General features: G+C 43.0%; 1 protein-coding gene across 1 annotated transcript in view; it reads right to left on the bottom strand.

The window, feature by feature from the left end:
* The window catches only part of LOC141127132 (uncharacterized), a 40,886-nt gene extending 17,442 nt beyond the window's left edge, over positions 1 to 23,444 (bottom strand). Inside the window, exons 1-3 of the mRNA XM_073613343.1 lie at positions 23,269 to 23,444; positions 14,930 to 17,511; positions 11,980 to 12,104 (exon numbers count right to left, since the gene is read on the bottom strand). Coding sequence (XP_073469444.1) covers positions 11,980 to 12,104; positions 14,930 to 17,511 — 2,707 coding nt within the window. The 5' untranslated portion in view covers positions 23,269 to 23,444. The remainder of the gene's footprint in view (positions 1 to 11,979; positions 12,105 to 14,929; positions 17,512 to 23,268) is intronic.
* Between the last annotated feature and the right edge of the window lie 798 nt (positions 23,445 to 24,242).

Genomic DNA, 24,242 nt, shown 5'->3' with positions numbered 1-24,242 from the left:
AGTAAAGGGAGCTGAATACAAATGTACGCCACACTTTTCAGATATTTATTTGTAAAAACATTTTGAAAACCATTTATCATTTTCATTCCACTTCACAATTATGTGCCAGTTTGTGTTGGTCTATCACATAAAATCCCAATAAAATACATTTATGTTTTTGGTTGTAACATTTCCAGGAGAACAACTACTTTTTCAAGGCACTGTATATCTAGCAGCAGTTAATCACATTCATCTGAACCTGTTCTGTAATGCTGAAGACATTTTGTAGCTCATCCAAACCACTTCTTCAGTTCTAGTGAATTTCAGGAAGATAGCCCAGCATTTATAGCCACAATGGTAGCACAGAACAGATGCCTTCAAGTGGAACTAAAGGGATCAATATTCACCTTTCCGATTGTCCCTCCTCAGCATCTTCACCTGTATGCCTTTTTTCAACCATCTTCATTGGCTGGCGTGGGATGTCGTCACTCCTGCACATGCATGGGAGCAAGGCATTTGAGCACACAGGAATCGGGCCGCCTGCTGTAAACTGAGCTTCACATGCGCAGCTCAATTTACATTCCAGGGATCGCAGTAGGGCTGCAACTAACGATTATTTTCATAATCGATTAGTTGGCCGATTATTGTTTCGATTAATCGGTTAATAACATAAAAAAAAGTGTGGTATATAATTTAGTTATTATGTAAAGTTTTTTTTAAAAATGGCAATTTATTCTTAAACATCTCTATGCGGTGGTAAATATAAATAACCAACTATATGGTTAGGGAGCAAAATTTCTAATCTACTCTGAGAATAACAGACAGAAGAGATATACTGTATATACTATTAAAGAGTAAATCTGGTAAATATCAGACTCAGAGATCAAATTTTTGTATTAAAAAAAACAATGTCTTCCTTCAAAAAAAATTTAATTTTAAGAACGTTCGTTTTCGATTTTCTAATCGTTAGTGGGGTCAAATTGACGTTCATTTTCAACCACAGTGACGGGAAAATTTGGAAATAATAGAAAACTTCTTGGTCAAAGGAATTTTCAGACAGTGTATGTGGTTTTCGTTCAAGGATTACATTCATTTTAAACAGAAATGTTAAAAGCAAGTGAAAATTTCAAACAACATTCTTTCATTCAGCGAATGTATAAAGATTTTTCGTCTGAATATTCTCGTCTGAAAATTGATCCGTGTGGCCAGCATAAGGCTCAGTACACACCTATGCAGTTTGCTTGTGATCTGTTTCTGCAGTGCTTTTTGATTTTTGCACATGTGATTTTGTTGCAATTTGCGTTTTTGCATTTTTTTGGCCAATTTGTTGTTGGGCAGATTAAAAAACACAAATTGCTGCAAAAACGCATTACATGCTTTTCTGCAGCTTCTCCATTGAAGTATATTGAACCAAAAAAAGCACAGTTTTGCGTTAAAAAAAAGTCCCTGACCCTTTCCAAATACGCAGTGGCTGAAAAAAGCACAGATGTGAACGTGTTCCATAGGAAACCATGTAAATGGACTGTAGTGTGTTTCTGCAAAAAGCACCAAAAAACACACATAGATGTGAACCAGATATAAGACATAATGGGGTTAAAAAAAAGAAAATGAGCCCTTTATAATACAAAATAAGCAGATAATCACTACTGTAAGGGGTTCATTTTATTACTGTAGAACTGTGAAAGTAATATTTACAGTAGTGATTATTTGCTCTTTTTGTACGATAAAGGGCTCATTTTATTTTTTTTGAACCCCATTATGTTACTGGCCGATTAATCGATTATGAAAATAGTAATCGATTATTTTCATAATCGATTAGTTGCCGATTAATCGATTAGTTGTTTCAGTCCTAGATCGCAGGTAAATGTAGTTTTTTTGCATGTCGTTTGGGTTTGCCATCTTTATACTATTGGGGAGATTTCTCTTCACTTCCTGTCCAATAGCCAAAACAGAAAGTGAGCAGAAATCTGGAGGATCTTAGTTATGAGGAAAGGTTGCAAGCACTGAACTTATTCTCTCTGGAGAAGAGACGCTTGAGAGGGGATATGGCTCAAATTTATGGCAGTCGACCTCTCAGGAATGAATCCTGTCTGGGGGGGATGTGGCTGGTGGGCGTGACCGAAGGCTGAGGGGAAGGGGAGGGCGTTGCGGACCCGAACCCAGCTGCTTCTCCTGATATCCACGCTGGAAGCCGGAATACCGGAGCGGTAATCTCCATGCTTGTGGCGGCCGGATTCCTGGGAGATAGGGGAGACATCCTAGCGTCCTAACGATCGGTTCACCCGAGGACCGGACCGGCGCGCTGCCTCTGCCTGCCTTTTTTTTTTTTTCTCTCTCTCCGGAGACAGGAGTGCATGACCCATAGGATCCTTCGTTAGAACGCTTGTGCTGGCTGAACACAAGCAGGAGGACGCTGCTGAGCTGAACGGCTGACTGGTTGGTGGGGTAAGATACACTGCACAGGTATGCTGCATGATATGCGCTGTATGCCTTAGGAAAAGCCTGTTTGCATTTCTCCTGGACAAGACTGTTGGAAGCTTCCCCTTGGGGGGTCCCCGTGGTGAGTTCCTACCTTTGAAGAGTGGAGGGGGACATTGGAAGCTGGAGAAGTGGCCGTGAGGAGGGGAGTGAATACACTGGCTAAAGTTTAACTGCATGTTACATTTACTTTCTTGGAAATCCTAAGTGGTGAGGGAGGACAGGATGACCAAGAAAAAAGGGGCAGAGGAGACCGCAGCACAAGAAGGAGCTGGGGCACATAATTTGCGTGGCCCCAAGGATAAAGCAGGTCAAGGTGCAGCAGCAAAATTGGAACGCTTTGCCCATACACCAAACTGTACACCTAAGAAAGGTAGCCAGATGGGGGGTGCGCAGCATCAAGGGGCCCAGGCCAATCACCCTGGGGGGAGGAAAAGTCAAGGCCCAGCCCAAGCTTGTGTACCCACAGTCACCGAACCAGCGTCGCAGACACATTTGGGTAGGGAGAGCGGTTTGGGTAATGAAGCGATAGAGGATAAGGGGATACCAGAGCAGGAACCATCTTTAAAGGACATTTTTCTAGCAACGAATGCCTGCAAGACCGCGCTGTCTGATTTATCGGACCAGCTTAGAGGTACTAGAGACGATTTAGTTGTGCTGAAAAGGGATATGCAGGAGGTATGCGCTCGGACCACTACCCTCGAGGAGAGACTTAGTCAGGTGGAAGATGATGTGAATCCGCTAAGACAGGAGGTTAAAAGGATGAAGGAACAATTGGACACCTGCTTAAGGAAAATGGACGAACATGAGAACAGGGCACGTAGGAAGAACGTGAGGGTCCTGGGTCTCCCCGAAAGAAGCGAGGGTAACAACCCGGTAGAATTTATGGAGGGATGGTTCAGGGATGTGTTTGGCAAGGACACACTTTCTAGCTTGTTTGCTATTGAACGAGCACATAGAGTGGCCCCTAGGATTCCATCTTTAGGGGGTCAGCCAAGGCCTCTTATAGTTAAACTTCTGTTTTTTGGAGACAAAGTCACTATCCTTCAGAAAGCAAGGGAGATGAAAAATATTTTATACAACGGTGCAAGAATATCCCTGTATCCAGATTTCTCCCCTGAGCTGCAGAGACAGAGGGCAAAGTTTATAGAGTGCAAACGGAGTCTACGGCAACATAAAATAGGCTATGCACTGTTATACCCAGCTCGTTTACGAGTAACAGTAAATGGGGAGGTACAGTTCTTTAATACTCCTGCGGAAGTGTTTTCATGGCTGGAGAAGAACGAGGGAAGGTTTCGGCCGGGAGAAAGGCCTTAGAAGAAGAGCGGAAGGCCTTAGAAGAGGAGCAAGGGGGAAGAGGAGGATAGAATTTGAGGTTCTTTTTTGCCCAGCGAGTAGATGCATATTTGGGGACATAACTCCTTTTTTTTTTTTTTTTTTTTTTTCCCTTGGTCTTCATTGTTTTTTCAGGTCTTCTTCCCTCTCCCTCTTTCATGGTTATATTTGCAGAGGTGTGGGTTTAGGGAGGTAGTGAATAAGAATCCTTTATATGTTGGTTACGATGGGGGTAATTCCCCCTCTTATATGGGTTCGGGTTGCAATGCAAAGGGGGAAGGAGGTGTATCCACGGTTTGTGGGTTAACACGGTCACTTTAGAAGCTCGGTGAGATGGGCCCAAGGTTGGGTCGGGGGGGGGAGGGGGGGAGGGGGGGATGGGTGGGATTGGGGAGGGAGATGTGCATGTGGTTGTTGGGGGGGAGGGAGGGGGGTAAAAGGGTAATGTGGTTTGAAGTAGGAAGTACTGAAGAAATACAAAAAGTTAAAACACTAAAATTTCAAATTTTAAGCACAATAGTTTTTGGAATAGAGAATTATGTTGAATTAAGACACAGGAATAGGTGAATGGTAGGCACTAAAACAGATAAGAGGGTAACTTTAGGAAAATTTAAATATATGAAGATATGCTCATGGAATGTGAGAGGGGTGAAAGATGTATGTAAGAAGCAAGCATTTTTTTCTACGGCCAGAACAAGGGATGTCAGGATACTCTGCCTCCAGGAGACCCACCTAGATAAGGATACGGTGAACATTTTGAGGAATAGGAACTATCAAGAGCAGTATCACTCAACTCATACCTCATATTCAAGGGGAGTGAGTGTGTTGATAAATACAGGGTTGGTTTTCTCCTGCAGGCAGAGTAAACTGGATAAGTATGGTCGATATGTTTTTCTCTACTGTAATATTGAGGGGTGGGACTGTATTCTTGCAAGCGTGTATATTCCTCCACCATTCAAAACAGAGATACTTAGCGAATTGATAGGCTTCATAGCGGACAAATCTGGGGTACCAGTTGTAGTGACAGGGGACTTTAATATGGCCATGGATAACTGTGTAGATAGATTCCCGACAAAGGGGATCCCTGGAGGGTCATCTAAGGGCCCGCTTTTCCAATTCTGCAAGGAAGTGGGATGGGTGGATGTCTGGAGGAAGTGGCATCCGAGCGAGAAGCAATATTCATGTCACTCGAGGACACATGCTACTCTGTCCAGGATTGATTTGGTGCTCTGTAATGAGGAAGCCCTGAGGATAGTGGGAGGGATAGATTACGAGCCAAGGGGGCTCTCGGACCACTCTCCATTGGTCTTTTCAGTTAAAATGGGGTGGCGTGTTGGAGGGGGGGAGTAGAGACTGAACCCCTTTTGGCTTGAATTAATCGAGGACGATGAGGGGATCGTTGGTAATTTGGAAGAATTCATAAATATGAATGTAGGATCCGCCCTGATAGGTATAACCTGGGACGCCTTGAAGGCGTTCCTTAGAGGGGTCTTCATTCAGAAAATCTCCTATGCCAAAAAGAAAACACAGGCCAGGGAATATGGAATAAGAGAAAAGGTAAGGGTGGCAGAAGGGAAGTACTTGGAGGAGCCAACCATAGCTAGATATGAGGATTGGGTAGAAGGCCAGGAAGAATACAGGAAACTAGTACTGGAAAAAGAAGAAAAGAGTAGAATGTTTCAGAAACAGAACTTTTTTTGTGAAGGGGAATTAGTTGGTAGAACTTTGGCATTGATAGCCAGGGCAAATGGCCCCTCATCCACCATATCAGGAATATGGGATAAGGACGGGAATACTATTAGAACCACCCCGGGTATAGTGGAAGTGTTTAAAGACTACTATGAAGGTCTGTATAGGGCCCCACAGTCGGATGTAGAGGGGGAAATGTGGGAGTTTTTTGAGAAATTGACGATAACCCCATTATCCAGCGAGGAGAGAGATGCCCTGGAAACTCCGTTGACATTGGTGGAGTTGCAAGGAGTGGTAAAGGAAATGGCGAATCAAAAAGCGCCAGGACCTGACGGTCTGCCCATAGAAACTTATGAGATATGGGGATGTTTTGCTCCCAAAACTATTGGAAGTTTTGAATGGTGCCTTTATGGAGGGTAGATTGCCCATGTCTATGGCAGAAGCTACTATCGTAATTTTGCTAAAGGAAGGGAAGGAACCGTTAGATGTAGCTTCATATAGACCAATCTCACTTCTATGTACAGATATTAAAATTCTGGCAAAAGCCCTAGCAAACAGGTTAAAAAAGATAATTGCGAAAGTAATCCACTCAGATCAGACTGGCTTCATACCGGGTAGATCGGTGAGTACGAATATTAGAAGATTGTACAGTAATATACAAGTACCTACGGAGAAGGAAGGGAATAGAGCCATCTTATCACTAGACGCGGTCAAGGCATTTGACTGCCTTGAGTGGCATTATTTGTGGAAAGTACTGGCAGAGTTCAAATTTGGCCCTAATTTTGTGAACTGGTTGAGTCTATTATATGACAAACCAAGAGCCAGAGTTAGGGTTAATGGTGAGTGCTCCGGGTGGTTCCGGCTGGGGAGGGGGACGAGACAGGGGTGCCCATTGTCGCCCCTGCTCTTCGCCCTCGCGCTGGAACCTCTGGCGGTCGCCCTAAGAATGTCGCAAGAATTCCAGGGTTTTAAAAGAGGGGGGGTAGAGGAGAAAGTCGCAATGTATGCGGATGATATCCTGTTGTTCCTGGAAGACACACAAGCTTCCTTGCTAGGGGCTATGAAATTGATTAAAGAATTCGGGCGCTTCTCGGGTTTGAGAATTAACTGGGAAAAATCTTCTCTTTTACCAATAGATCCCCTGGTAAACCCGCTCCCAGGACAGGTAAACTCCATAAAAACTGTAAATCAAATGAGGTACTTGGGGGTAAATATAACCAAAGACCCAGGGCAGTATATAACTGGCAATGTAGTACCATTAATGACAAAATTAAAACAGAAGAGCCGGGTGTGGGTTGGCCTTCCTCTCTCGGTCGCCGGTAGATGCAATCTTATTAAAATGATATGGATGCCGCAAATTTTGTTTGTGTTACACAATTCTCCTGTCTGGATTCCGAAGCATTGGTTTAGGAAGCTGGATAGTTTGTTTAGGGAACTAATTTGGAAAAACAGAGTGGCAAGAATTAGCCTGAGAGCGCTGCGGCGGCCGAGAGAGGAGGGAGGCTTGGCGCTACCGGACCCCTGGAGTTACTTTTTGGCAGCCCAAATCCAGTTTATGAGAGGCAGTAATCTGGTGGAAGAAAGGGTAGGAAGAAATAGTGTATGGTTGTACAATATCAGTCACGATACAGAGGTGGAGGCAGTGGAGGCTGAACTTTTTGGATATAGCTGCCCAACAACTCAGCTAATGATCAAATGCTGGAAGACGGTAAAGGCTGTATTGGGATATACAGGGTACTCCGAGTTTTCCCCGATATGGAATAATAAAAATCTGAATGAGCTTAGTATGATGGGGAAAATAGAAGAATGGGACAGGAGGGGTATTCACTGCCTGGCGCAACTGTATAAGGCAGGGAGGCTGAAAACATTTCAAGAGATAAAAGAGGAGTTTGCATTTCCCAATAGATTATTTTTCAGTTACTTGCAAGTAAGGCATGCCCTGGAGGTACAATTTAGAGGCAAGGCGATAGAGTGGAGTGAAATGCCCTTGTTAAGGAAACTGGTAAACACCAAGGGGTCTAAAGGGCTGATCTCACAAATGTACAGGAGTATAAGTAAGGCGGGGCAAGAAGGGGAGGTGGAGTCCAGGAAGAAAACTAAATGGGAAGAAGAGGTTGGTACAATAACGGAGGAACAATGGAAATTTATTCTGGCATTAGGTTCAAGGATATCTCTATCACCGTCACAGGGGGTCTCTTATCTATATTTGATTTATAGACTTTACTATACACCAGAGAAATTATTTAGGTATGGTAAGAGGCAGGATGCGAAGTGTCAGCGGTGCGGAGATAGGAGAGGAGACCTAGTGCATATGTTTTGGCGATGCCCCAAGTTATACAGGTATTGGGAAAAATTAGTGGAGGAGATTAACGCAATATTTGGGTCTTCTCTGGAAATGGAGGCCAGAACTTGCCTGTTGAGTTTGATGGAGGAAAATGATATGCTGAAAGACACCCAGACCGCTATTATAAGATGCCTGTTTCAGGGAAGGAAAATTATAGCATGGAAGTGGCAGGAGAAAGAACCCCCAACAGTGGGAGAATGGAAAAAAGAGGTTAATGATATGATCACGAAAGAGGAATTCTGGTACAGAAAGAGAGGTAGTTTAAAGAAATATAAGAATATATGGAAGCTATGGCTAGAGAATGAATGGGTTGGATAGGTGTAAGAATATAAGGGGGTATGGGTGGTGTGTGAATGGGATGAGAGGATGGTGAAGGGGAATAGAGGGATGGGGGGGGGGGGGTATGAGGGGAAAGTGGAGGGTTTTAGGGGTTTGTGAATATTACTGAAGACTGTATATGTGTTCTCTGTATGATCTGCTCGCTTAGAGGAAATCTGTATTTTACTTTTAATCATAAAGTCTAGGATTAATAAAAATAGAACATTAGCCACAATGATGTGAAAAAAAAAAGAGACGGGACAAATTTTGATTTTCAAAGTTGATACGACTTCTCTTAAGATAAGTTTCGCTGAAGTGGCAAAAAAAAAAAAAAAAAAAAAAAAAAGAGAGGGGATATGATTTCAATTTACAAATACCGGACTGGTGACCCCACAATAGGGTTAAAACTTTTTCGCAGAAGAGAGTTTAACAAGACTCGTGGCCACTCATTAAAATTAGAAGAAAAGAGGTTTAACCTTAAACTACGTAGAGGGTTCTTTACTGTAAGAGCGACAAGGATGTGGAATTCCCTTCCACAGGCGGTGGTCTCAGCGGGGAGCATTGATAGCTTCAATATACAACGTAATACTGACACATAATCACACACATAGGTTGGACTTGATGGACTTGTGTCTTTTTTCAACTTCACCTACTATGTAACTATGTAAATCCCTCTAGGTGAGGTAATCCCTGGCTGTCACCAGAACTAGCATCTCCATTAGAAGATTTCCCCTCTATTAGGAGTAGGGGAATATACCCAACTACATTACTTTAATTTAATTTCTGCAAATATTTGCAATCGTTGTGCATGGTCTGATTTTTACAGATCTGAAAAATCTGCCAGTCAGATGCCACAACCTCCACATATTTCTTATAACCAGATAGCAGTTTTTCTGTCTTTGCTATAGGAAAGTTATTCTCACTGCTCTTTTAAAATAAAAAAACATACTTAGGATGTTTTGCATGCACTGCAAGTTTGATATTTGTCTACACATTTTCAACACCTGATAGTTTCACCAAACAAAATGCCTGCAAAGTAAGTTGAATAATAAAAAAAAAAAAAAAAAAAAAAAATCTAAATATATAACTGCCCAAGTACACCCCGTTTAATGAGACACACCTAAATCTTAACTTGTGTAGCCAATCAACATGCATAAAAATAAAATCCCATTCACAACACAAAGCAATTAGCTGCAGTGTAGGCAAAAGCCTGACCGCCATTCAAAAGCTGTACCCAAAAACCATGCTGTGTAACAGATCCAAGAAGTAAACTGTCAGGATCCAGATCTGAACCCAGCATCTTTGCTTCATGTGGCATAGCTCTTCTTCTTGATCTAAACTGCTGGACAGCTCCCTGCCCAATGCCTTGAACAAACTTATTAGCTTATAAAATGTAAAGAAATCTCTGCTATAGACCAAAAATCACAAAACAAAGCCGCCATCAAACAATGGTAATACAAAAATCGCTAAACAGAAAATATATCAAAAGGAAAATATAGTCAAAAGGCAGCACTACATATACAAAAAATGTTAAATCCTAAACCATAAAAGTGCAATAAAGGTAATATAACAAATGAATAAAGTGCAAAGTGCTTGTGCAACAAAGTCCATAAACTCACTCAGAAAGATCGTGATTAGTAATTATTAAGTGAAAGTCCATGTATTCGAGTAAAAGCGTCCGCACACTTCCACTTCCTGTTAAGAATAAAAGTGTTAGGAAACAAAATGAAAATGAATACAGATCCATTGAGAAGCAAGACCCGGTTTTATTCAAATAATATGCAAAAGTACCAAAATGAAGTAGCATAAAAACATCCAGAATATAAAAAAAAACAATTGCAGCTTTACCAATAGCAGCTATTCCAAGGTAGCAGGCTGAAACAAAACCGCGCCGGGCTCCAGTCGGCAGGCATGCGTGATGAGGTTTATGCTACTTATTTTTGGTGCTATTGCATATTTTAATAAAACGGGGTCTTACATACTTCACAATGGATCTGTATTCATTTTTATTTTGGTGGTGACATTGCATGGTTGATGAGAGGATCCCAGTGGAGGATTAGTTGGAGATCGGCACACCAGATGGTGTAATTTACTGGAGCGCTGTCTGACCATTTATAATATAAAAGGTCCATTTGAACTGGTAAGAGGCCTGCCTGAGTGGTGACTTACGGTGGTTACATAGTTAGTAAGGTTGAATAAAGACACCAGTTCACCCAGTTCAACCTGAGTGAGTGTGGGTGCATGTCTACAAATGCCCCTATCCCTGTACATTGTGTCTCATTAAGATGCTCATCTATTATATTATTATTTTCTTAAGGTAGCCATATAGCGCCATCAACCTACGCAGCGCTCCACACACACACACACACACACACACACACACACATCGCACACCCACATCAGTCCCCACCCTCAAGGAGCCCACAACCCAAATTCATATACCAGGGCCAATTTTGGACAGAAGCCAATTGACCTACCAGCATGTCTTTGGAGTGTGGGAGGAAACCGGAGTACCCGGAGGAAACCCACGCAGGCACAGGGAGAACATGCAAATTCCAGGCAGGTAGTGTTGTGATTGGGATTCGAACCAACGACGCTTTTTACTGCTAGACGAGAGTGCTACCCACTCCACCACTGTGCCACCCGTGTTGAAGCAATTTTATTCTTAACAGGATGAGGAAGGGTGGGGACACTTTTATTTAAATACTTGGACTTTCATGTAATCATTACGAATCACGTTATTTCTGAATAAATGTATGGACTTTGTTACACAAGCACTTTCATTCATTTGTTGTATTAACTCTATTGCACTTTAATGGTTTTATGATTTAACATTTTTGTATCTGTAGAGCTACCTTTTGATATATTTAAAAACTTTCTATTTGGTGTCTGGTGAATCTTGAATTCCTTGCTCTTCCTTATGAACTTCCTATTTAGGTTTTCTTTTTGCCCTGTTTGCCAGATTATTGTGCTCTTCTCCAGCTAATATACTGCCCCTTTTGCTCCTGCTGCCAACCGCATCTTCATTACCTTTATTACTGACCTTTGGCTTGTTCCTCACCTATACTGCTGCTTGATCTCAACCTGCACCCGATTGCTACAGAGCTTAGCTTTTTTACCAACTACACTTCTGCTTGAGGCCAACCTGCCACATCTGCTACCACACCGCAGCTTGCACTAGCACATGGCAAAACCCATCCCCACTTAATGAAAACCAGTTAGTGCTTAGACCCCGCACCCGAGTGAACCCGCGTGACCCTTCAGGGGTATCTAGTCGTGTCATTATCCAGCTGGTTTCTGTGTGAGCCTTTCCACTGCTATAGCCACTGACCTCCAAGCCTGACCCTTGATCGTGACAAGCTGCTTATACATTCTAAAAGGATAAGTGTGTTATATTCTTTCATCTTCCCCCTTCATCTCCCCAACAACCAACTATAATATACACTTACCAACAAAACTGCCATCTCCAGAATCTTTACTCGGCAGCCAGTCCAATACCACAAATCTAGCTAAAATTTTACAAAAAACCTCAGTTCTGTAATGGTGCATGCCTGCTGCAGCTTCTATTCACTTCAATAGTAATGGCTGTGGATAGGCTTCCATTGAAGAGAATAGAAAAAACACAGTGTATATGTAGGCTGTAGGGGGGTATATGCTTTGGTCAAACTGCTTGGGGAATGGTAGAAAAATAGAACTACTTTAAGCCTTTAATTGTATAATAAACATCACACAAACAACACATATCTCTAAACCCATTCTATAGCAAACAGGCATCAGTGTGTACACAGTTCTGTACATTAGGACATTTCAGTTCTAATGCGGGCATCTTATCTCACCTCTATTCTGATTCCAGTTGTGGGCATCTCCCAGCAGTTTCACATCGTATGTATATCCTTTTTCCTGGCAGAAGTAATCGTCAGTGCTGAAGACAATGCCATTAGGAGACTGATCAAGCAGAATACTGTGAAATTAGGTAAATTAAAAAGGTGTAACATGGGGGAACCAAAAGGTATGCATTTAAAAAAAAAAAAAAGTTTTCACTATGCGGTTTTTTTTTTCATAAACAAACCAATTTCTGACAACGATTTGTGCATTTTTCAAATTGCAATATCACAGTAAGTGGAAAGCAAAGTTTTCTAGATTTGAGCCTGTCCTTCATGGTCTCTGCGTTAAGCAGGCTGTCAAGTGTCATATCTTATACATGCACAATTGGCTCGCCATTTTAAAAATGAATTACCTTACAAGCACCTTCTAATGCATTTTGGTTGCATTCTCTTTCTCATTGACCAGTAGAGTGAAGCTAAGGATTTAAATGCTGTCTAGCAGAATATCAAAAGGTACTTGTATTAAAACCAACAGGCAATGTAGGGTTACACCTAGTACATAGCGCCGTTTTTTAAGTCAGCTTGTAAATTGCTTGTCTGAACAATAATATGTTTAGAAAAGATTTTAAGGCTACATTCTAGAGAAGTGTATTTTTTCCATTAAAATAAAAGACTGCTGCGCAAATACAATGCAACATAAAATATTGCAATAACCGCCATTTTATTCTCTAGGGTCTCTGATATATATATATCTATATCTATATCTTGGTAATTTTCTAGCAAAAAAATAAAAAAATACTGGTTTTAACTTGTAAGCAACAAGTGTCAGAAAAAGGTTTAGTCTTCAAAAGAAAAGTATGGGTTTCGGGGTATTTCCTCCATTATACTTACCTAGGTGGATGCAGCATCGGTCCGATCCTGCATCTGTCCCCAGGCACCTCTGAACTGAGAACCGAGCGATCGAACATCGCTGATGGCTCTGTTCTCACAGCCCCCCAAGCAGAGAGCTGCTGACTGTCAATCAGCAGCTCTCCGCTCTGCTCCTCCGCGCTCACTGGAGCGCTGAGTTGTGGCGGGGCAGGGAGCGGCCGTCTCAGGCTCTCAGCAGCTCGCCGAGAGGCTGAAACGGGTTGTCAGTCTAGGCACCTGGCGGATCCAGACTTTGTCGCGATGACGCGGTGCCTGGACCGTTTCCAGTGACGTCAGCAGAGAAAGCGGACTTCAGTCCGCTCTCTGCTGAAAACGGGTCACAGGAGTGCAAAACGAACTGCACTCCTTTGACCCATAGGAGAAGCCCAGCCAAACAAGCTTTGGCTGGACTTCTCCTTTAAGTGGTTAAAGCGGAGTTCCAGTCATTTGTGTTTATTAAAAGTCAGCAGCTACAAAAAGTGTAGCTGCTGACTTTTAATAAACACACACTTACCTGTCTCATGGTCCAGCGGTGCACTCACCCCAGCAGTTTTCTTCATCTCCTCCCTCGGCGGTGCCGGCATTTCTACCATGGGCACCAAGCTGTGACAGCTTGCTGCTTCACAGCCGGATGCCCGTGGAGCTGTGCTCTGTGATTGATCCCGAAGTCTTCTAGGACCCGTCATATGTCCCAGAAGACTTTGGGAGGGAGGGGGAAGGAGAACTTCCACTTCCGATCACCTCAGACAACCGGAACAGAAGTGGCTGTGGGTACCTGTCAAAACCGGGTACCCGCAACCCCCCTCCTTCCCAAAAGCTCAGTTTCACCATCAGGAGCTGGGGAGGAGGCCTTAAAGTTTTTTTTTTGGGTGGAACTCCACTTTAAAACTGGCCTCATTTACAGACAGAAGTTCATTCCTTGGAACTAAGATCGAAATGTTACTTTGTTTATACTTAACTCCGATGTTGAGATAAACTTGGCAGGCTGCCTACTTGTTACATAGAATCAGGGAAATTTTTTTTTTTAAAGATCGGGGGGGGGGGGGGGGGGGGGGGAGTAGAATCGCGATTTAGATTTTTTAACGATTAATCGTGCAGCTCTACTACATTCATACGGCCACTTGGTGCGGATAGTTTGCTGTGTTCAGAGGTGACTCTAGAAGCAACACTCTGTACTATGGCCGCGCATGCAAACTGGCCGTAGAATCGGCTTGGTGGCTCTATTTGCATATAACCTCTCAGATGAACAGCTACATGCGAACAGTGGGTGCGCTGGCCATTGATTAGCAAAGAGTATCAAACTGACAGCTGCCGTGAACAACTGCTGGCCACATACAGGGTGTGCATGTGTTTATAGCACCTCAAGCAGAATCTACGGATTCTCGCTGGTGGCCACCCCTGACCACCACACTTGCAGCCATGTGAATGCAGCATAATATGATTCAAATATCTTTGTAAAGCATATATAAATGTGAAGGTTTTTTTTAGTTATGGAAAGACTGGGAGGTTAAGAGCCTCTGTCAGGTTTTTATTAGCAGCGAACCCTGCTGGGGAGACTCGCCCTATCTGTACTCGTGATTATTGTCATGGAAACAAGAAGTCAGGGAAATCTACATTTTTAGAACGTAACCAGAACAAGAGGAGGCGACAAGCCTTCAAATTGGGGACACCGGTTCGATGACAAACTGTAAAAGAGGGCAACTCCTTTAATTTTGCAGATATTTTCTCTTACTTCTATTCTTTTTAATTGCATCTCTGAGATAAAATATAACCCGACAGGTTTTAACCCTATAATGGCTGTACATACGTTTTAAGCTCAGCATAGTTTTACTGTAAATCACTCTCTCTATTATACATGCTGAAAGGGAATATTATCTATTCCACTAATAAAGCATACAGGAGTGTCTGAAGTGACTTTTGCCATAACATTTGTGTAACATACCTGTCATTTTTATTTTATTTATTACTCATAGTTCCTATTTATATGTTGCATTAGAGAGGCCATAGCCATAAAACAACCTAATGAAAAAAGATTAATTATATATATACTAACCGTGCTAGTGTACTTTTCCCTGACCCTGGGACGCCCCTTAAAAGCAGCAGTTTTCTTTTTGAATCTGTACATTTAGCTTCATCCCTGAATCTAGGAGGATATTGTTCATGAAACACGTTGCCACCTTGGGGTGATGTTTCATCAAAATGTCTAACTTTCTGTTCATAAAAGTCTTCCCGCTGATTTGCGTGTTGTGAGGATTCAAAAGATGGTCTAGTAAATGACTCTGTAAAACCTCTACCCTGAGGGCTAAACCTGTTTTCAGGCAGCACATGTGAGCTGTGCCATGGAGCCTGAGTTGTGGGCCCTGGATGCTCATCATTCACACAATCATATTTCTCATTTTCATGATATGGCGATTTTTGCATGTCATCTTCCACTGGGAAAGTCAATGGATAGTTGTGTCTTGGAGGAAGTGGACCATGATTTCCTACAAAAGCATGTGGAGGAGAACCTTGAAAACATGGAGGTGGCAATGGCTTGCTTACAAAAGAATTGGTTCTATCAAAAGCAGGTGGAGAAGGACCTTCTAAAGATGCAGGTGGCAATGACTGGCTTACAAAAGAAGAACTGGGTCTATCAAAAGCAGGTGGAGGAGAACCTTGAAAACATGGAGGTGGCAATGACTTGCTTAAAAAAGAAGAATTGATTCTATCAAAAGCAGGTGGAGGAGAACCTTGAAAACATGGAGGTGGCAATGGCTTGCTTACAAAAGAAGAACTATTTCTTTTTCTATCAAAAGCAGGTGGAGAAGGACCTTGTAAAGATGCAGGTGGCAATGACTGGCTTACAAAAGAAGAACTGGGTCTATCAAAAGCAGGTGGAGGAGAACCTTGAAAACGTGAAGGTGGCAATGACTGGCTTAAAAAAGAATAAGTTCTATCAAAAGCAGGTGGAGAAGAACCTTGAAAACATGGAGGTGGCAATGGCTTGCTTACAAAAGAAGAATTGGTTCTATCAAAAGCAGGTAGAGAAGGACCTTGTAAAGTTGCAGGTGGCAATGACTGGCTTACAAAAGAAGAACTGGTTCTATCAAAAGCAGGTAGAGGACCTTGAAAATATGAAGGTGTCAATGACTGTCTTACAAAAGAAGAATTGCTTCTATCAAAGGTAGGTGGAGGAGGACCTTGAATACATGGAGGTGGCAATGACTGGCTTAAAAAATAACTGGTTCTATCAAAAGTGGGTAGAGGAGGACCTTGAAAAGATGAAGGTGTCAATGACGGTCTTACAAAAGAAGAATTGCTTCTATCAAAGGTAGGTGGAGGAGGACCTTGAAAACATGGAGGTGGCAATGACTGACTTACAAAAAAAGAATTGGTTCTATCAATTGGCACTGGCCTATCCCAAGAAACCTGGTTATTAATGGGAAGTAATGTAGAATGCTCAGCTGGTGAGATTGGAGCTGGAGTGGGAAGATAACTGGGAGGAATCAGAGCTGATGGCTTACAAGGCTGTGAGGAAGGTTTTTGGTTATGATGATCTCTGACCTCCTGGATTGTTGGTGCATTGCTCTGGTGGGAGTTACAATGCTGCTGACTATTATCAGTTGTCTGAATGACATTATGGTCATCAGTAGCAGCTTCAAGTTGATGAAGTTCTTTGTAAAATTGCCACATCTCATAGTCCATCCCACCCTCACTCTTTGTTTTATCTGCTGCTTTCCCCGATATCACAGTTGTAATCCTGAAGGAGGGAGACTTACTGTTTTCATTATTGGTGGTTCTTGATAAAGTATCAACTTGAGGAGGGGGCTGGTAAAGTGGTCCTATAAAAGCTGTACTTGTTTCTGAAAATGCTGCCTCGGAATTGTTATTTTTCCATTTGTCTGTTTTAGGAAGTCCCAAGATTTGCTGGTTTTTATTGCTGTCCTCACTCCCACTAAGGGTAGGTTCAGAGCAGTCATTTTTATATGGTCCTGGTTTTTTATCAATGTAAAAACCATATTGGAAATCTTCACTGACTCTTGATTTGTCATGTTTGCCTTTATCTGATCCATAGTATCTGGTCTCCGAGAACCCCGATGGACTCTGATCCAGTGGTTTGTACTCCTCAGTATTCCTCTTTTTACTTAACGCTGAGTTTTCAGGTTTGGACTCATTGTCAAAATCATTTAGAAAATCTTCATTGTCTCTTTCTTTTTCATATTCACTTTTGTCTGATCCATAGTAGCTGTTCTCCGAGAACCCTGACGGACTACAATTTTCTGACCGTGTTTCCAGTGGTATGAACACCTCAGAATTCCTTTTATTGCATAATGCTGAATAGTCAAGTTTGGACTCTTTCCTACTAAAATGAGCTTCAGAGTTGTAATTCCTAGATGATCCTCTTTTTGCTTCATTGTCCAAACCGATTTGGGAATCTTTACCGAAACTTGGTTTTTCATGTTGACCTTTGACTGATCCATAGTACCCAGTCTCTGGGAACCCTGATGAACTCTCTTTTTCTGATGGTGCTTCTAGTGGTATGAACACATCAGTTTTCTTGCATATTTCTGAATAGTCAAGTTTGGACTTCTTCAAACAAGGTTCAAGGGAGGAATCAAGGTGTCGTGGTGCAAAATATCTTTCAACATAAGGCATCTAAATAAAACATTAAAAAGGAAGTACATTTTATTTTGAAGTAAATTCAAATCTTATCTTAAAAGTAGAACTAAAGGTAAAAAAATTTTTCCATTTAGAATAGAGTAAGGGAGGGTTATAACATCTGTCAAGTTTTTTTGCCATCAGTGTCCCTTTAAGGGAGATTACCTTTCACTTCCTGCCTCATAGCCAAAACAGGAAGTGAGATGAAATCTCTCCAAAGTGACAGAATCCCGTGTTGAAACTGGGTCACCAGAAATGGTGCCCCCATTGGAAGATTTCTCCTCTATCCCTGTTCAGGGGACAATCCAAAGTTCAGAATTTTCTTCACTGATTACGCTAAACAGGAATAAAGAGTGGGTGAATCTCCCTGATGGGGGCACAGACAGCAATAAAAACTGACAGGTGTTCTAATCCTTCTCCACAGAAAAAAAAGTTTTGTCTTTAGTAATAAATAAAGTAATTCTTGATTTTACTTCACCTTTTTTTACATGCATTTTCTTCTATGTTTCAGTTATTATAAAGATTTTGTAACGGCTACATAAATTCATACATGAGGCTGTGATGCGAGGAATGCTTCTTCAACGCATGACTGCCTGTCCACTTTGGCAGCTCCCTATGGGATAGCTCAGGTAGGTGCAGACTAGTGTCTGAACCCACCTGAGCTCATCCCTGATGACAGCATTGATTGGTTATTAACCTCTTCCTGCCTGGCATCCCTTTATTCTACCGCCCACAGTACATTTACTGTGGACAGGCGGCAGCTAAAGGTTAGGTGACTTACCCATACGTCGCCTAGCACATCCGCACTAACTTGCCCCCTGGGGCGTGCAGCAGCGTGATCTGAACGACACAGCAAATCACAGTGCTCAATACCTGGCTGCTGTGAGCGGCAGTGGTATCATGTGATCGCTATGACAATCATAGCAATCACATGATATTATATAAGCAAACTGTCATGAATGGCTTTCATTAACCACTTCAGCCCCGGAATGTTTTTCCCCCTTCCGGACCAAGCCATTTTTTGAGATATGGCACTGTGTTACTTTAACTGACAATTGCGCGGTTGTGCGACATTGTACCCAAATAAAATGGATGTCCTTTTTTTCCCACAAATAGAGTTTTCTTTTGGTGGTATTTGATCACCAAAAAAAAAAAATCATCAATTTAGGCCAATATGTATTCTGCTACATATTTTTGGTTAAAAAAATCCCAATAGGTGTATATTGATTGGTTTGCACAAATGTTAGAGCCTACAAAATATGGGATATTTTTATTTATTTTTTTTTACTAGTAATGGCGGCGATCAGCGATTTTTAACGGGACTGCGACATTTTACACTTTTTTGGGAACCAGTGACATTATTACAGTGATCAGTGCTAAATTTATGCACTTACTGTACGAATGACACTGGCAGGTTAGGGGTCAACACCAAGGGTGATCATAGGGTTAAGTGTGTCCCTGGGGGATGCTTTCTAACTGTGCGTGCGTGTGTGTGTGTTGGGGGGGGGGGGGGGGGGGGGTGGACTGACTGGATGATTCAGGATTACAAGCTCACTGTGTTCTTCCTGGTCAGAACGGCGCTCTGCCTTGTTTACATAGGCAGATCGCCATTCTGCCCCCCTGGGGAATGATCAGCAGGTCCCGGTGGACATCGCATCTGACCCGCTGATTGGCTCCCCCTCTGGCCAATCAGCTAGTCCACCCTCCATAGAGAGCTGCTGGCTGTGGGGGCACGTGATAGGAGGAAGGGGCCAGGAGCAGCAAAAAAGGACCTGAGAAGAGGGGGGATCTGGGCTGCTCTGTGCAAAACCAACTGCATAGAGGAGTTAAGTATAACATGTTTGTTATTTTTGTATTTTGTTTTTTTTAAAGGAGAGATTTTACAATCACTTTAAAGTGAAACTAAAGGCAAAACTTTTTTTTAGTTTTGGAAAAAGCAGAGAAGAATTAGAACACCTATTAGGTCCTCATTGCTATCTGTGCCCCTGTTAGGGAGATTCACCCTCATCATTGAAAGTGAAAGTAAAAGTAATGCCTAAACTTTGGGTTGACACCAGAACAGTAATAGAGGGGAAGTCTTCCAATCGGGACACTAGTACTGGTGACCGAGGGGGGGGGGGGTGCACTTTTACCCCCTTCCTGCTCAGGCCAATTTACAGCTTTCAGCACTGTTGTACTTTGAGGCTAGGTTCACACTGCTGCGAATTTTATTGCGAATTTGAGCCGCTGCGATCGCTCAAATTCGCAAGTCATTTTAATAACATTGTTTTCCATGAGTGCTGTTCACATCAATGCGTTGCGAATTTAAGCTGCGTAAAAAAAGGGTCCTGTCCGAGTTTGATCCGTGTGCAATGCGAATTCAGCTCCATAGATTGCAAAATTTGCAGTAGAATCGCAAGAACACACAAAGAATTCGCAATGCAAATTTGCAACGCAATCGGATCAAAATCGCGCTAAATTCGCACTGCAGCAGTGTGAACCTAGCCTGAATGACAACAATTGCGCAGTCATGCAACAATGTACCCCTATGAAATTGTTATCATTTTGTTCAAATAGAGCTAAACAAACAAAAAAAGACTGAAAATCAAAAAAAGAAAAAAAAAAAAAAAGAATATAAAGAAACTTTTTTTTTTTTTAAGTTTTGCAAACAGGTAATTTTCCTCCTTCACTGATGAGGCGGCACTGATGATCAGTGCAGATGTCCCCTTTCACACTAGCCCAGTGATGGCGAACCTTGGCACCCCAGATGTTTTGGAACTACATATCCCATGATGCTCCTGCACTTTGCAGTGTAGTGGAGTATCATGGGAAATGTAGTTCCAAAACATCTGGGGTGCCAAGGTTCGCCATCACTGCACTAGCCCATTAACAGCTCTCTCCTCATGCTGTGACAGTGTGAGGAAAGGAATGCCGATAACCGGCAAGTGTGTTTCTATCGTGATCAGCTGTGATTGGACACATCTGATCATGTAGTAAAGAGCCGCTGTGATTGGCTCTTTACCCTGATCTGTGATCAGTTGTGTCCAAAAGACATCACGGGATATGAGGACATCACGGCATATGAGGCCCTCCCAGAACAGGCCGTCTACACTGTAGCCGTCATTTTGCTATAGCGCGGTCGGCAAGTGGTTAATTTGCAGGAATTTTCTCACTTCCTGTTTGACTATGGGACAGGAAGTGAAGGTAAATATCCCCAATGGGACACAGATAAAAAAAAAAAAATCTGGCAGGGGGATACAACCCTCTTTTAGCTCATTTATCCAAAATGAAAAAAAAAAAAAGTTTTGACTACATTTTAAAGGGGTCTGTATGCCTAAAGGTTGTGAGGGACTGACTGATAACATGACCACTGTTTTTGGCTGTCACAGTAGTCACATGATAGGGAGCCGGTCCCGCCAGCTCCCAATCAATAGTACGGCCTGATAGTTGTCTCTGACAGCTCAGTCACTGTGCTGGGAGCGTGCAATCAGCTCCCAGAAAACCTATGCGTCATGGACACATATGTGCAACATGTGGACATTAATGGCTTCCGGACCGCCTTCTGCACATTTACTGCGGCAAGGTGAGCCGGCTGCATGAAACGACGTACTTGTACGTCGCTTCGTGCAGTAGCCTCTGGGGGCGCACGCTGATTGGACAGAAGGAGAGTCAATCAGCGGGTCCGCCAGATGCCATGTCTGCCAGCCACCTGCAATTGCTCCCCAGAGAGGCAGAACAATGTAAACAAGGCAGATCGCCGTTCTGACAGGGGAGAACATAAAGATCTTGTAGGCAGGAACACAAATCTCTGTTTCCCCAGTCAGAGCAACCCCCACACAGTTAGAAAGCACCCCCTAGGGACACACTTAACCCTTTGATCGCCCCTGGCGTTAACCCCTTCCCTGCCAGTCTCATTAGTACAGTAACAGTGCATATGTTTTAACAGTGATCACTGTAATAACATCACTGGTTCCAAAAAAAAAAAAAAAAAAAAAGTGTCAAAACCGCCGGTTAGGTGTCCGATTTGTCCGCCGCAACGTCACAGTCCCGCTAAAAATCGCTGATTGCCTCCATTACTAGTAAAAAAAAAATTCCATAAAAATATTCCCAATTTTGTAGACTCTATAACGTTTGTGCAAAGCAATCCATATATACACTTATTGGTATTTTGTTTACCACAAATATGTAGCAGAATACATATTGGTGTAAATGGATGAAGAAATTAGATTGTTTTATTGGGAATGTTTTATAGCAGAATGTAAAAAATATTGTTTTGGGTTTTCAAAATTGTCGCTTTTTTTTGTTTATAGCGTAAAAAATAAAATCGGCAGAGGTGATCAAATACCACCAAAAATAAAGCTCTATTTGTGGGGGAAAAAAAGGACATCGCTTTTATTTGGGTACAGCGTCGCACGACCGCAAAATTGTCGGTTAAAGTAAAGCAAAAAATGGCCTGGTCATGAAAGGGGGGTAAAACCTTCCAAGGCCGACATGGTTAACCACTTGCCGACCAGCCGCCGTCATTATACTGCAGCAGGTCGCACGTTCCCGCGAACCGTCGTAGCTGTACATCGGCCCTTTAAGCGGGGATAGCAGGCTTGCATGCGCGAGCATGAGAGCCAGAACAGGGACGTGTGTGAAAACAAACAAATCCCCGTTTGGACTGGAGAGACAGATGTGTGTTCCTACAAGCTAGGAACCGCGATCTGTCATCCCCTCTAGTCAGTCCCCTCCCCCTACAGTTAGAACACAGAGAGGGAACACATTTAACCCCTTGATCACCCCCTACTGTTAACCCCTTCCCTGCCAGTGAAATCTACACAGTAAAGCATTTTTTATAGCACTGATCGCTGTATAATGGTCCCAAAAATGTGTCAAAAGTGTCCGATGTGTCCGCCATAATGCCGCAGTCCCAATAAAAGTCGCAGATCGCCACCATTACTAATAAAATAAAATAATAAAGATGCCATAAATCTATCCAATATCTTGTAGACGCTATTACTTTTGCGCAAACCAATCAATATACGCTTATTATTACCAAAAATATGTAGAAGAATACATATCAGCCTAAACTGAGAAAAAATTTGTTTTTTTTGAAAAAAAAAAAAATGGGGATATTATAGCAAGAAGTACAAAATATTGTGTTTTTTTTTTTTTTTATTGTTGTTTTTAGTGCAAAAAATAAAAACCAGAGATGATCAAATAGCACCAAAAGAAATCTCTATTTGTGGGGCAAAAAGGACGTCAATTTCGTTTGGGTACAACGTCGCACGACCGCGCAATTGTCAGTGAAAGGGGCGCAGTGCCGTATCGCAAAAAATGGCCTGGTCATTGAGGGGGCAAATCTTCCGGGGCTGAGGTGGTTAAAGCCCGTCCTCTCTGCCACCGCCGCACATAGGCGTCTCACTGGCAGCAAGTGGTTAAAAATCAAAGCATTTAAGGGCACCATTAGAGAGATTTCTTCTCACTTCCTGTCCTGGGGACAACCTTGTTTTTATCAGACAGGAAGTGGAGGAATCTCTCCAATGGCAGCAAAACCTGGCAGAGGTTCTAGTCCTTTCCCTCTCTATCCAAAACAGGAAATAAAATGTCTGGGCTGAAGAAACACATCGCCTGAGCTGCGACTAAAAGAGGCGCACAGGCAACCCTCCAGCTATTGTGGAACTATCAGTCCCAGCAGGACAGTACGACCAGCATAGTTTCCCCTCTCCATGGATACAAGAACAAGGCCCGACGTAAAGAGGACTCAGCAGAGGCCCAGCTGTCTCACATTACCTCAGGTGAGGAGTCCAGAGAGAAGCCCCCGACAGGCCGCCACGTCCATAGACAGAAAAACACACAGCAGGCCTACATCATCCTACTCCATTCCCAGCCACAGCGCCCCGACGTCATCACACCGGAAGGCGAAAGGGATGCCGGGAACGGTAGTCCCAGAGTCACAGGCGACTCCTCCCATTGCTGGGGTTCCCGGCATGCTCCGCGCCTAGGCTCGCCGTTCTCCTGCGGTGGGCGGGGCTCTGTGTATGTGCTGGGTGGCTATAGAATGAGAGCTCCTCCCTCAGCATGGTGTTCAGAGACAGTGCGGGGGCGGCGGGGGAGTCTGGGCTAGTCCATCCTTATCGTGTGTATTCAGCACTGTACATGTAAAATCCTGAGTTGTCACCAGGAAAGGAATAAAGGTGAAATCTCCTAATGTGGACACTTGTCACATGAAGACAACTTTGTAGGAAAAAATAATAATTTCATCTTAAAGCGGAGGTCCAGCCTAAAAAAAAAAAAAAAAAATACATTAACAGTCTATTTAAAATGTATTAAAAAACATTTGAAAAAAAAATTTTTTTTTACTTACCAGAAATGGCTGTTGCTAGGCAGTCGTCCTAATCTGCCACTTCCTTCTCTGCGGAGCTGTTCCTTCTCTTCATCCCTCGCGTTGCCTCCTGGGAAATGGGGCACGCTGTCTTCTGGGAGCTGTGTGTGTCTGAGAAGACAGCCGCCCATTCACAAAGCGCTGTGCGACTCGCTCATGCGCAGTAGGAAACGGGCAGTGAAGCCGCAAGGCTCCACTGCCTGTTCCCCTTCGTCAGGATGGCGGCGCCGGCACCCAATCCGATGGATGGATGGGGCCTCGGGGGGGGGCCGACATTGCGGGCTCCCAGGGCAGGTAAGTGTCCTTATTAAAAGTCAGCAGCTACAGTGTTTGTAGCTGCTGACTTTAAAAAAAAAAATCGCAGCTGGAACACCGCTTTAAT

This window comes from Aquarana catesbeiana, linkage group LG02 (assembly GCF_042186555.1).
Source record: "Aquarana catesbeiana isolate 2022-GZ linkage group LG02, ASM4218655v1, whole genome shotgun sequence".
NCBI lineage: Eukaryota > Metazoa > Chordata > Amphibia > Anura > Ranidae > Aquarana > Aquarana catesbeiana.
Note: the sequence above shows the minus strand (reverse complement) of the source record. Positions and strands in the feature narration are given on the sequence as shown.